This window comes from Heliangelus exortis, chromosome 13 (genome assembly GCF_036169615.1).
Source record: "Heliangelus exortis chromosome 13, bHelExo1.hap1, whole genome shotgun sequence".
NCBI lineage: Eukaryota > Metazoa > Chordata > Aves > Apodiformes > Trochilidae > Heliangelus > Heliangelus exortis.
Genome location: NC_092434.1, coordinates 8,338,341 through 8,350,615, shown reverse-complemented (window position 1 = coordinate 8,350,615; position 12,275 = coordinate 8,338,341). Strand labels below are relative to the sequence as shown.

Here is a 12,275-nt window from a genome sequence, read left to right as displayed (position 1 = left end):
CCTTAAAGAATAATGTGGCAAGATATAACCTCCATGACAGCACAAATTTAAGTTACCCATAGCACTGCTTTTTCAGCCAGACTTTCAAAATCACTATTACCATTAAGATTTAATCTGCCATGTTGGAAGAGTATGACCCTACTGATCCACATACTATACACCTCAAAATTAATCCTACATCTTATTTTTGAAGCCAATTTTAAATACTATTAGGGAGCAAATAAAGATTGAAAAACAGAAATTTGTAACTTACAAAACCTCTATATAAACATCTACATCTTCTCTCCACTTTACAAATACTACAGACCTCCCTTCCCCATCAGGCTTCATTCTGTGCACATCTGCACAAGGTGGGGGGGGCATGGAAAAAAATTAATAAAAAATAAAAATAAATTAAAAAAAGTCACACAATATGTGACAACAGGCAGTCTGGACTAAGTCAGTCCTCAAAATACTCAGATTGCTTTTTTTTTTTTTTTTTTTTTTTTTTGACATTTCAGAGACAGCATATCAAAGGCAAAAGTATTTATGAAATTCTGGATATAAGCACCAGCCAAACACAGTTAAACCCAAATCTGAACTGGAATTCACCAGTTCAAGCTCATCTCAACCCTTTAATTTGTGTAAGCAAAAAACAAGATGGAGGGAAAAGTAATTACCACGATGTAGGCACAGGCTGAGGTCTTGTAGCATTGCATTTTGTTGTACAACTCTGCTAAACTCAGTGGGTGAACACACACATGCTTAAGTTGTACAAGCTGTTAACAGTGACAATCATTTACTAACATCTTTCATCTTTCCCTCCACCCATCAGGACTGTGTTTCCAGCAATAACCAGGACAGAAAATTAAGAAAAAGTACTGCAGATGGAGAAGCAATGGTAAAGCAGAGTGATTCACCACACCTATCTGAAAACATACCCAAGTTTCAAAGCACAGACAGAAGCCAAAGCAGCGTAATGTTTGCAATGAAAGATCAACAGAAAGGTGAAGACATTAATTCCATCAGGCTCCATAAACGGAGGAGGAGATTTATAATTAAGAAGAGCCCAATTCTGATTTCCATGAACAGCTCCATCCTCAACCTGCCCACACTTAAGTCTGAAGATAGAAACAACAACAAATGGAAAAGTCTGTATCAGATCCAAAGAGAAAGAAAGCGGATAATGAGGGAAACTTGCTCTAAATACAAGAGTAATAACAGAAGAATAATCACCCCTTATCATGTTTCTAGAATATTCGTAGAAGATAAATATAGAGTTTTATACTGTGAAGTACCAAAAGCTGGCTGCTCTAACTGGAAACGTGTGCTCATGGTTCTTAATGGGCTGGCTTCTTCCACAAAAGATATACAGCACAACACAGTGCACTATGGAAACTATTTAAAAAGGCTAGATGGGTTTGATCACAAAGGAATTTATCATAGGCTCAACACTTACACAAAGATGCTTTTTATTCGAGAACCTTTTGAAAAACTGGTATCTGCATTTCGGGACAAGTTTGAACATCCAAACAATTACTACCACCCAGTTTTTGGGAAAGCTATCATTTCCAGATACCGTGTCAATGCCACCAAAGAAGCATTAAGGACAGGCTCTGGAGTAAAATTTAAAGAGTTCATTCAGTATCTTCTGGATGTGCATAGGCCAGTGGGCATGGATATCCACTGGGACCATGTCAATAGGCTTTGCAGCCCGTGTTTAATAGACTATGACTTTGTTGGAAAATTTGAAAGTATGGAAGAAGATGCAAACTTTTTCTTACACTTAATCGGTGCTCCACAAAATTTAACTTTCCCCAAGTTTAAAGACAGGCACTCCAATGAAGAAAGAACTACCACTAAAATTACACAACAATATTTTGCAGAGCTTTCTCCTTCTCAGCGACAACGAAGCTATGACTTTTACTATATGGATTACCTGATGTTTAACTACTCAAAGCCTTTTGAGGATTTATATTGAATTGAGAGCAGAGACATTTCCACAGTAGCATCAGTTGAATTGTATAACAAATCCAGGTGGCTTCTGTTCACATATACTTGTCTGTTAGTAAACAACTGTTTAAGAAGCAGGAAAAACACAAAATAGACCATAAATGGTTAGTGATGTTTACACCTTCACCTTAATTGCCTCCTTTTTCAAATCATATTTTTTCTATAATTTCTCCATAAGAAATGTATGTACATATGTGTATAATATTATATGTCAGGGCTCCCAAATAAAGCACATAATTTTCCATGCTAGTGTGGGTGTGTGTTTGCACTGGAGAATCACAGATGACAATTCTACAGCAGAGCCAGTACTTCGGGCTTTTTACTATTTAGAAAGAAGTCTGAAAGTGACAGTAGCAAATAAAAAATACACTGAGTAATATTTACAGCTTGTGGAAATCTGCAACACATGAAGCCATACACTAAGCAGGTACTATATATTTGAATCCATTGATCATTATTTCCTGATATTTGTAAGTTAGTTAAGGAGAAAGTTAAGTCCATCACATACTGTTCAAAAACATTGATGAAAACAACTAATACTCCATGACCATGTGAGTGCAGTATTAAACCAGATGTTGTAATTCAGAGTGAGGACATGTTCTCCCTCTTCAATAATTCCCTTATGGCACATTCATCTGCAAAAAGATAAAATGCAGTCGAACGTTTGCATCTTTATAAATGTTATTAAGATTCTTTTAATCCTTTGCATTAACATAAATCTATGGTTTAATCTTCATAGTCACCAGGAATATCAAAGCTTCCCTTCAAAATAACAAGCAAGAATAAATGCAACTTCCTGCCCAACAGGGCAGTTGTTTTTATTGCTGCAAATGATCTGCACTGGTTTATTCCCGTAACAAATAGATCTGAATAAACATGCTAAGATTTTTCAAGGTGTTTCTTCAATTGTTCATTTTATATACTTAAGAGAAGGCTTGCTTTCCTCTCTAGCAGAAATTCCTTGTAATAATTAAATACTATACTTCCATTGGTTTTGTAAGTCTTCATTCACACTACCTCTACGTGCAGTATCCTTGTTTACATGTCATTAACCTCTTGAAATTAGTTCAAATTGGCCAAATTGGAACAAGACTCAAACTCAACCACAAGGCCAAATTTGGACACCCTAGTAATTTCTAGAGTTTGTATTTCACAAGCAAGAATTCCACCACAATTGGCACTGTAGACCAGCCCAGATCAGCAGCAACAGACTAGGGGTTATTCACCAACAGGTAAGCGTGGCAGATAACTCCACTCAGCAGATCAGGAATATCCAGGAGAAAACAAGGCACATTAATCCCTTCATGTTGCACACTGATAAGAACACCCATGTCTATAAGAGGTAGGATTTATTGCCAGACAGGGGGAAGAGGTGTAAGTCAAGACCACCACTAGCAAACAGAGTTATAACATCCTTAGATTTAATGATATTAAAGTGGCCTAAGAATTAGCAGTACCCTAATTAATGTAATGCATTCACCCATAGTTACGGAAATGTCACATGGTCACCAACATAAGGAAAGGACATAATAAATATTGAAGCCCTTATAGCTTCTTTTTTCAGAGTTTGATCTTGCAAGCAGGTCAGTGCAGAGCACAGTGTTACCACTGATTCTGCAAACTAGTGCTGAACTCATTCAAGTCAGTGGATGAGCTTCCATTGAGAGAGGAATCCTAATTAACCTTACTGCAGCATCATTACAGCAGAAGAGAACATGCAGACTCATGGGTTAGCTCAGTGCTGCAAGCAGGGTAAAGCTGGATTTCATTTGTATTCAGACCTCCACTATATTTAGAAAATTCTAAGGGAAAGATTAAATAACTTAATCCTATAGCTAGATTACCATCCCAGACCTGACTTTCTCCTTTGTCCTCCCTCATCTAAGATCCTTTTCACCTTAATCTACATCTCCACTTAAATTAATAAAGCCACAAGGTCATGTTTACATCTGAAAGACTCTGTTGGTACAGTTGCACATCAGTAAGCTGTTCACTGTATGAGTGGAAAAAAAAAATACCAGCAAAATTCCACTTCTGTCTGTATCAAACTGGTTCTTTCCTCTGACTACCTTCCCAAATATATTCCAATTAAAAACATTTGCTACTCCATTAAAAGCTAACAAGTGAATAACATTTTCAATGACAAATGAAGATGGAGACTTTGTCAGGGTTTTTTGTCTGGAGTAACAAGCATTTTTAAAACAAAGACAAATAAATGATTTTCATGTTTATAACAAACTGTATATGGCAGAGTAGCATCTGCCTTACTGTATCAAGGAAGACAGAAATACACTTCTAAATACTTGAACGTGTTCAATACTGGCTACTTACATTAATTTGCCTTTGTTACTTTCATCATGTATTCCCTACTGACTAGTAGAAACACATCAAGAAATAGCTTCAAAGAAAAAAATAAATCAGATCTGTAAAAATACATATTTTAAAGTGAGAAGAGATCATTATCTTGAACAAAAAAAGCTAAGGCAACAGACAACTAATAATTTCATATCAATCAAATGTTTAAATAAAAGGCAACAATTTTAATGAGGTGGTATTACGTTTGACTGCTCATTTCCTTTTGGGTTATCTTTTTTTTTTCCCCTCACACATAAAGTCTTGACATTTCCTTTTCTGAAAAGGCCACTCAATTTTTTTCAAACTTGCTCCCTCTGAGGTGTTTTTTTTTCCTGCATTTTATCTTTCATATAGAAATTGGTATTCAATTTCATATAAAAAGGAAATTCAAGATTAATTAGCCAGGCCAATTCAAATGGTACCACATTGTCTGGAATTAACAGATAGAAACATGGATTCTTTTTTCTTGTTGTTCTGTTTAATTAATATTGCTTTATTATTGAGACAAGTTGCTTTAAATCACTAAGACATTCCTTTTTTACACCAAAGAAGAAATCACATAGGTAGCTGCACATAGTCCAGCCAGCCATTTGGGAGAGAAAATGCACAAATAAACACACAAATCTCAGCCTGATCTGCTAATTTTAATTTCAATGATACCAGAACAACAGCATCTGCATGCAGCAGTAGTTTGTTTTCAGAGCACAACATGAGAAACAAGTCACAGCTCAGCCTGTTTGAGCTGATACTGCTCCAAAGGATTATTTTCAGGTTGGCATCATTATTGGTGGAGACTTCAGAGCCTCAGCATGCACCTGCACCCTTGAACAATGACTTGTAAAGTGTCCCAATTTTCATATGCCAAGATGGATATAACGAATTTTCAGCCCAAAGCAACAGCTACCAAGTTAAGGAAGGCCCAGAGATTTATTTTTTTTTTTTTTTAGTTTTCATCAACATGAACCTAGCAGACAAGCCTGTAAACACATATCTCTAATGGCTTCCAGCATAATACTGCTGTAAGAATGCACTGGAGTGAAGTACAAGAAAGAATGAGACTTTAGATCAGTCATAAACAGTGACAACTGATAGTTGCCACTGATAAGTCACTTCAGAAAAAACTTTTCAGAGCTATCCATTCAAATAGAGGTGTCCAGAATTAAACATGGAGTCAGATGCACAGTGCATTTGAGTTCTAAGAATGACAGGTAATCCCCTGTTCCATGCTTCAATTTAATCCTGAAGCAAGTGAAAGCATTATAAATAATGCATCACTTGAGCTGTAAGGGTAATCTATTGCCACTTTTGCCACTAACTTTTTTTATTTTTTTAACCGAAGACACACATGAAACAGAACTGAAGTGGAGATCAAGTTCTCCATTATGTACCTACTGTGTACAAGACTTGAATTCTTGTGTTTAAATTCAGCTATTAGAGTAGTGCTGGCCCCATGGTTCACATTTAGCTTTATAAGATTCTTTATCAGAGATCTTTTGTACCAGTGTCATCATTTTTTCCTGGAGCTTAAAATTGTGCTGTCAAATTATGAAAAATGAAACAGGCTTTCACAATCCAAATTTTTCACAGTTCTTTTCCCAATCTGGGATTCCTGCCCAGATTTATTTTTGCTTAATATGGGAATTTTTCTCTCAACATACCCAAACATTAGGTAATGTCACCAACTGCAAAAGGTGTTAAGATTATGTTCAAGCATAGGGAACAGCAGCATAGGAAGCAATGGCCTAAGGCAACTGCAGTAAGAGCTTGTCCCAATCCATTAAACACTAGTGGAGGTGGCTTCTTTCCTAAGAAAGGAAAGCTTTAGGCTACAGTTCACCTTCAACTTTATAGATACAGAGTAATGCACATTACAATCACAAGAAAGTTCTTTTATCTTTGTTTTGAGTGTGCATCCAGTCAGTACTACCCTTTCTAGATGTCATTATGTAGCCACTGGGAAGTCACATGGAGGTGCTGCCAGCCTACAAACAGATAGATTTACATTCTGAAGACCACAGGGCACAGTTTTGGCTGTCTGTGTGTATAACATGTCCAATAGCTGACCTGTTTCTACAGTATTCATTCAAACAATACTCCTATACCTAGTAGTAGTCAGGTATGCTAATGCTTAGGGCAGACAACTGGGAGATTTGGTCTACTGTTTATCCATTATCTGATTTTCTTGGGTCTGTTCCCCTGGAACTGCTCTGCTTATCTCTTTCTCCATTTCTAGTGTGGAGGAAAATTCAAGAATGACATAGCATTTAGTGGTTTTCATTGCATTTCATTGACTGATCTCAAATTAATTTTTAATTTGCATATAGCAATGTAAAATGGGAAAGGTTTTAGACTGACTTTTCCCCAGAAATCCCTCTTTTTCTGTCAGAATGTTTTTAATAATACAGAAAAAAAAGTCACAGACACTGCAGCACAAGGAACCTGACCAAGAAAACAGACAATTGGAAAGAACAAGAGGCTATGATATATAGTTTCACACTATATTTCTCCACTAAAATCCATAAAGACATAAATCCTGCTCAAGTGACACACTGTGTACTCATCAAGGTGATATTGTCTTTATAAATCAGGCACACAATGACCATTTCAAGCAGCATGGAAAATGTGGCAGACATAATATAAGGTGGGTTATGAATCTGACAGCATATCCATGTTTATCTGTGCAAAAAAAGGAGTTTATTTTTATTATCTAAAATAAATCTGAGAACTCCATTAGATCATCACACCAAAATTGAATGTCAGGTTTATATTACCATCTGTGAAGCACACAGCAGCTGGTAATGATCAAAAACATTTTACCTTGGAGCTATTCATAGGGAGTTCCAAAATTAACCACTCAGAATAAAAAGCTAAGCCTGCCATATTTGGCCAAAATATACAATTTATGAACACAAGAATGAACTTGTGTGGCAGTAAAATTAATTTTAGACAAATTTAGAAGATAAAGGGATGATATTACATCCTGAAACATACATATATATGATTACAGAGAAGAAGAGAGGCAAACAGATAAAAGCAATGACATTACAGTAAATTATGTTAAAACACAAACACTATATATTTTCATTTAATTTCTGCACCACTGGTTCCAAAATAGCATCATGACAACCACCTAAACATTCTACCTAGTCCTAATTGGAACATTGCTATCCAGTTGCTCCGGAGAAAGGATGAGCTGAGAAGAGGAGCAGCTTGTTAAATCTGTATCTGAGCAAGGCAGTGGTGAAGATTTTAAGCAAAAAAGTAATTTGTTCAGAGCCAGCTTAGCTGAAACAAGTGGACTCAATTTGCTGTTCTAGCAGGTGGCAGACAGCCCTGACTGCACAGGACAGGACAGCCCAGCCCAGCCCAGAAGAGTAATAAAAAAAAAAACCAAAAAAACCCAAAAAACCCCCACAAAACCAAAACATTCTTATTTGATTATCAAGACAATACCAACAACAAATTTGGCTAATGCCAGAGTGCTACCTATGTGAAAGTAGAAACCCTCTAACGAAACGGATTTTCAAATCAATTAGTTTTCTTTGGTTTCTGGACATTCTGAATAAGTTAGAGCTTTGTATTGACTTCATTTAATCCAGAGACTAATGAGTTTAACTGAATCATTGCCCTCTCCCACTGAAGATGCATTTTCACTTACCTTCCGCATGGTTGCATTGCCCAGGGAGGTCCCAAGTGGCATATGCCATTTATAACTTTTTTCTCTCCCACATGGAGCTACTTCTCCCCCACTATTCATCATTCTAAGCTACAAGTTATAGAGTTACAGTAAAGCCTTGTTTCTAACACATTTTCCCATTCCCTAGCTTCAAATGAGAAATCAGTTTCTTTGCAGATGTATCGGACAAGGAAAGCACCCTTAAGTACCACCTTCCCAAATTCTGAGCTCCCATATCATTTTACTTTGAAGACATTGACTCTTATGTTCTGTTTCTGCAAAAAAAGGAAATAATGACTTGCTATTTAAGGGGCATTGACCACTCACAAGTCACAGCAACTTGGGAGTAACCTGTGAATGTTCAATGTCAAAAGTATCTTACTCCTCTTTTCTTGTCTTTGATTCAGATGTTATGTTGTTGCCTTGCAGACTATCTGCAACCAGAACATCTCCAAACCAGATGCATCCATTTCTTGCATATCTGAATTTCCCATCCCTCCTGAAATATCCATAAAGAAACAAGACTGGGGAGAAACTACACTCCCTGCCCAACTAGTGGTCAGGTTCTAAATTGCCTGAATCTAATCACTTTATAAACACATCTGCATTTGGACTAACACCTACCTTTTGCAGGTTTAGCATATGGCATAAATATCACATAAAACTGGCCTGCCAGTTTTGAAAAACTAAACCCATAACTTGGATTCCCATTCTCCATGAGAACAATTACAATCTGCATATACACTCATGCTCACTAATCCAAGTCTATGGAAGACATACTAATGCAAATTCAAGTACATACATCCCCATTTCAGTTCTGCCTTCATTGACTGATTGATAATTAAGGCATATATTTGAATCCAAAGATATAGAGGAAACTTCAAATCCCAGAGGAAGCTGTTGAATTTGAGCCCAAGGTTATTAATCATACTGGCTCTAATTGTATATAAAGTATCTTTACTGCCTCAAAAAAAATTTTTAAATATTATGAGACTTAAATATGTCACAATATTCTAGATATCTTGATTGGATCTCCTTTAATATACTGCCTCCAAATAATTTGTAATTTATTTAACACCACTATAAATCTCACAGAAATGAAGAACACTTGCTAATCATTAAGATTAAGCAGAATCTTTAGCCTGACTAGACTAGCAACAAAATTTGATAAGGGGATTTTTTTTCCTTAAACAGTGCTTTTTAGTGTCTTCTTGTAATTAAAATTTCAACCAAGGTCCCATTAGGCCAATACTGATCCCCCTGTGAAATCAGACAGACCCTCAAGTCTTCACATGTTCAGAGTTAAGTCTCACTGGTAAGTAGCATCTGGGAAGGCTTGACTAAATCAAGCGAGAACTCAGTAAGATTAAAGCCTAAAGAATTTTGCTCCTCATTGACATTTAAAAAATTTTCTACATCATTGCCCCGATCCTGCAGGATCACATGCCCTCACAAAACACCACACAGGCTACTTCACAGGGCTGACTGCAAGGCAAGGTTGGCTACAGTGGCTGTAGGTATTGCTAGCCTAAGTGCATTAAAGCTCACTATAGATGCCTCCTTCCTTCAGTCATCCCTCAAGATTAGGGCATAAACAGTACAGTGAAAGTCAGAGAGAGCACAGAATCTGTATGGAGCAGAAAGGCAGCTCCAGGGCAAAAGGAATAGAAGGACTATGCAGAACCCCTGGACAGAGTAAGAACTGGCTTGGGAGAAACACTACAGGAACTGCTCAAGGGAGAACACACTGCACTTTGACAGCTGGACCAGGACTGGTCCTCCAGTGAAACCCCTTTATATGCATTTCTCTCACCTACAGAAGCTGTGGCAGTGGCATTCTTGCTTCTTTTATGGCTTCTTTGCCCCTTCATCTTCATAGTCTTTCCATGAGCGTCCCTGCTTTGGTAAAAGCCTACCTCCTGCCTCTGCCAACAGCACTTACAATTTTTCTTTTCCAAACTTTGACCATAAATGTTCTCCATAGGGCTTCATCCACTTGTCACCTTCTGATCCTGGCTTTCAGTTTATCTTCTGTGTTACCCTTACAGTTTACAGAAGAACCTCTACCTTAGTCTTTACCCCTCCCCTCAGTCAATGTGCCAGACTACAAGACCCAGTACAGTCTTTCAGACTCTCTCCTTCATGGCAATGTCATTTTTGACATGGACCACCGAGTCTACTGCCTCACCCAAATAATCTTCCTCCATTCCCCATTTCATTTGGTTTCATCTTTTTGCAGACTATCTGTAATTACTAGGCAAAAGGTATTTGCATGTCTATAAGCATGCATTGGCCATCAAGTAATGCTTACATATCTTGAGAAAGCTCAGTTTATTATTTTTATAATCCTGCTTCTTAACATTTGTTCCTCTGCACAAATCCAGAAGACCAGCCCAAAGGCTGTAAAGCTGAATTGATAACCAAAGTCTCAGACTCACAACATAGGTGACATCAGCCTTGTCTACCCATCAAGGTCTTTAATAAAGGCAGCTGTATGGTCCATCTGCAGGCATGGGTAGTCAGTGCCAGAGAGATGCCATGTCTTTAGGTAAGAAAGGGATACCCAGATACAGGCAATTAAAGTCCTGCTGTTACCTTAAATTAATATAATTGCTCAATGCACAGCTTTTTTAAGCCTTTCCAAACACACCTCAAAACAAGCAATAACTTGGAGCAAAGGCAGGTCTTACGCAAGCATTAGAATACAAAGGACACTGTACCTTTTTCTACACCATAGCAGTGTGAGATTGTATTATATTTACCATAAACCCAAAACAACTGTGTATATAATAATCAGCTGTGGTTTGCTAATATCAGTTGTGTGTTATTTTTTTCTTCTTCAAAGAACTGGAAATCTGTCAGCACTGTAGTACAGCCAGTCAAGACAAAGGGAAAGTAAATCAAAGCACTGAACAGAGAAGAGGTAGGAATCTACACACATCAGCTCTGCAATCAAAGTTACTTTCCTGCTTAGAGGAAGTTTTCCCTTTTATTCTCTTCTGAAGCATCCAATACAGCTAAGTGCCAAAGGCAAGATTTTTCATACTCAGTAGAAGAACAATTCTGATTTTATTATGGAAAGTCTCATGTAGCTCGTCCCAGTATGTTTCACTTAATTCCTACTGCCAGTCTGTAGCCTTAAAGAATAAGGACATTTTATTACAGAGGTGATCAGGTGACAATGTTATAAACTATTCATGTAAAACACCTTGCTGCAGTTCTAATATTTGCAGACTCCCATGTTCCAGTTTTGGGGAAGATACTTGATATCTTGTTGGAAAAAAAAAAAAAGATTTTAAGATCTAATTATATTCCTTAATATTTAAGCTACGACACTTAAAGTTGCTGGTATTTAAGTCCTGTTACCTGGGAAAAGCAAATTTATTTTTTGTTTTAAATAGCCAGGTCTTTCAGAAAGAAGTGAATGAAAGAAGATGCTGTCTTCATTTAGAAACAGAAAAAGCTCGAGCAACTCTTGATTGAAGAATACTGAACTGTTTCAAAGATCAAGTTACTACCACCAGAAACATCTGAAGTGAGATTGATAATGTACTAAAAAGGTAAGCAGCTCAATTATTTCTTCAAAGACAAAAACTGTTATATTGAAGTTTGTCAGAGATCAAAACTATCAAACCTATCTAAGGGCACCAAGGCAAAAACCATCCCACAAAGAAACTACTTGTTTCTTTGTGATCAGAATATGGGTCTTCAGAAATGTCACTGCCCTCAGCATGTGTCCCCCAAATGCGGGGTTGGTTCTTATACACCACTCAGCATTTCACACAGAATGTCAGTGAAAAAGTCAGAAATGTTGCAAATGGCCATAGACAGTGCAAGGCCACTTGAACAATTAGTTTATTGTAAATAAGAACAGAGTCAAACAAATTTAGTGTGAGAGCTATTGCTCAGTCTTGACTGTCAGGAATCCTTTCCAAAACACTAAGTGGATGGGTAGGAAGTCTGTCAGAGCTTTTCATAACTTGAGAATCAGTTATGAATTCATACTAGGAGGGTTAAAAATACTGGCAATTAAGCACAGAGACACTCCAGTAGAAAGTAGGCAGCTGTCTTTAACCATTGATGTTTTCAAGTACCACATAAATCCAATTCAGAATGACAAGAAAGAACAAATCCAACCTTCACAATTCTCAACAGGAGTACCAACTCAGTCCTACAGGATGCATCTTAGAATGCATTACTATCTTCCTTCCACAATCTTTTACTCTTCTGTCACTCAGCCTTCTTGCAGGTG

At 37.2% G+C, this 12,275-nt stretch overlaps 1 protein-coding gene and 1 long non-coding RNA gene across 2 annotated transcripts in view; one reads left to right on the top strand and one right to left on the bottom strand.

The window, feature by feature from the left end:
* CHST8 (carbohydrate sulfotransferase 8) overlaps positions 1-2,236 on the top strand; it is a 112,152-nt gene extending 109,916 nt beyond the window's left edge. The window contains exon 3 of the mRNA XM_071756742.1: positions 815-2,236. Coding sequence (XP_071612843.1) covers positions 815-1,960 — 1,146 coding nt within the window. The 3' untranslated portion in view covers positions 1,961-2,236. The remainder of the gene's footprint in view (positions 1-814) is intronic.
* Positions 1-12,275, bottom strand: part of LOC139802022 (uncharacterized) — a 136,788-nt gene that overhangs the window by 110,660 nt on the left and 13,853 nt on the right. The window lies entirely within an intron of this gene.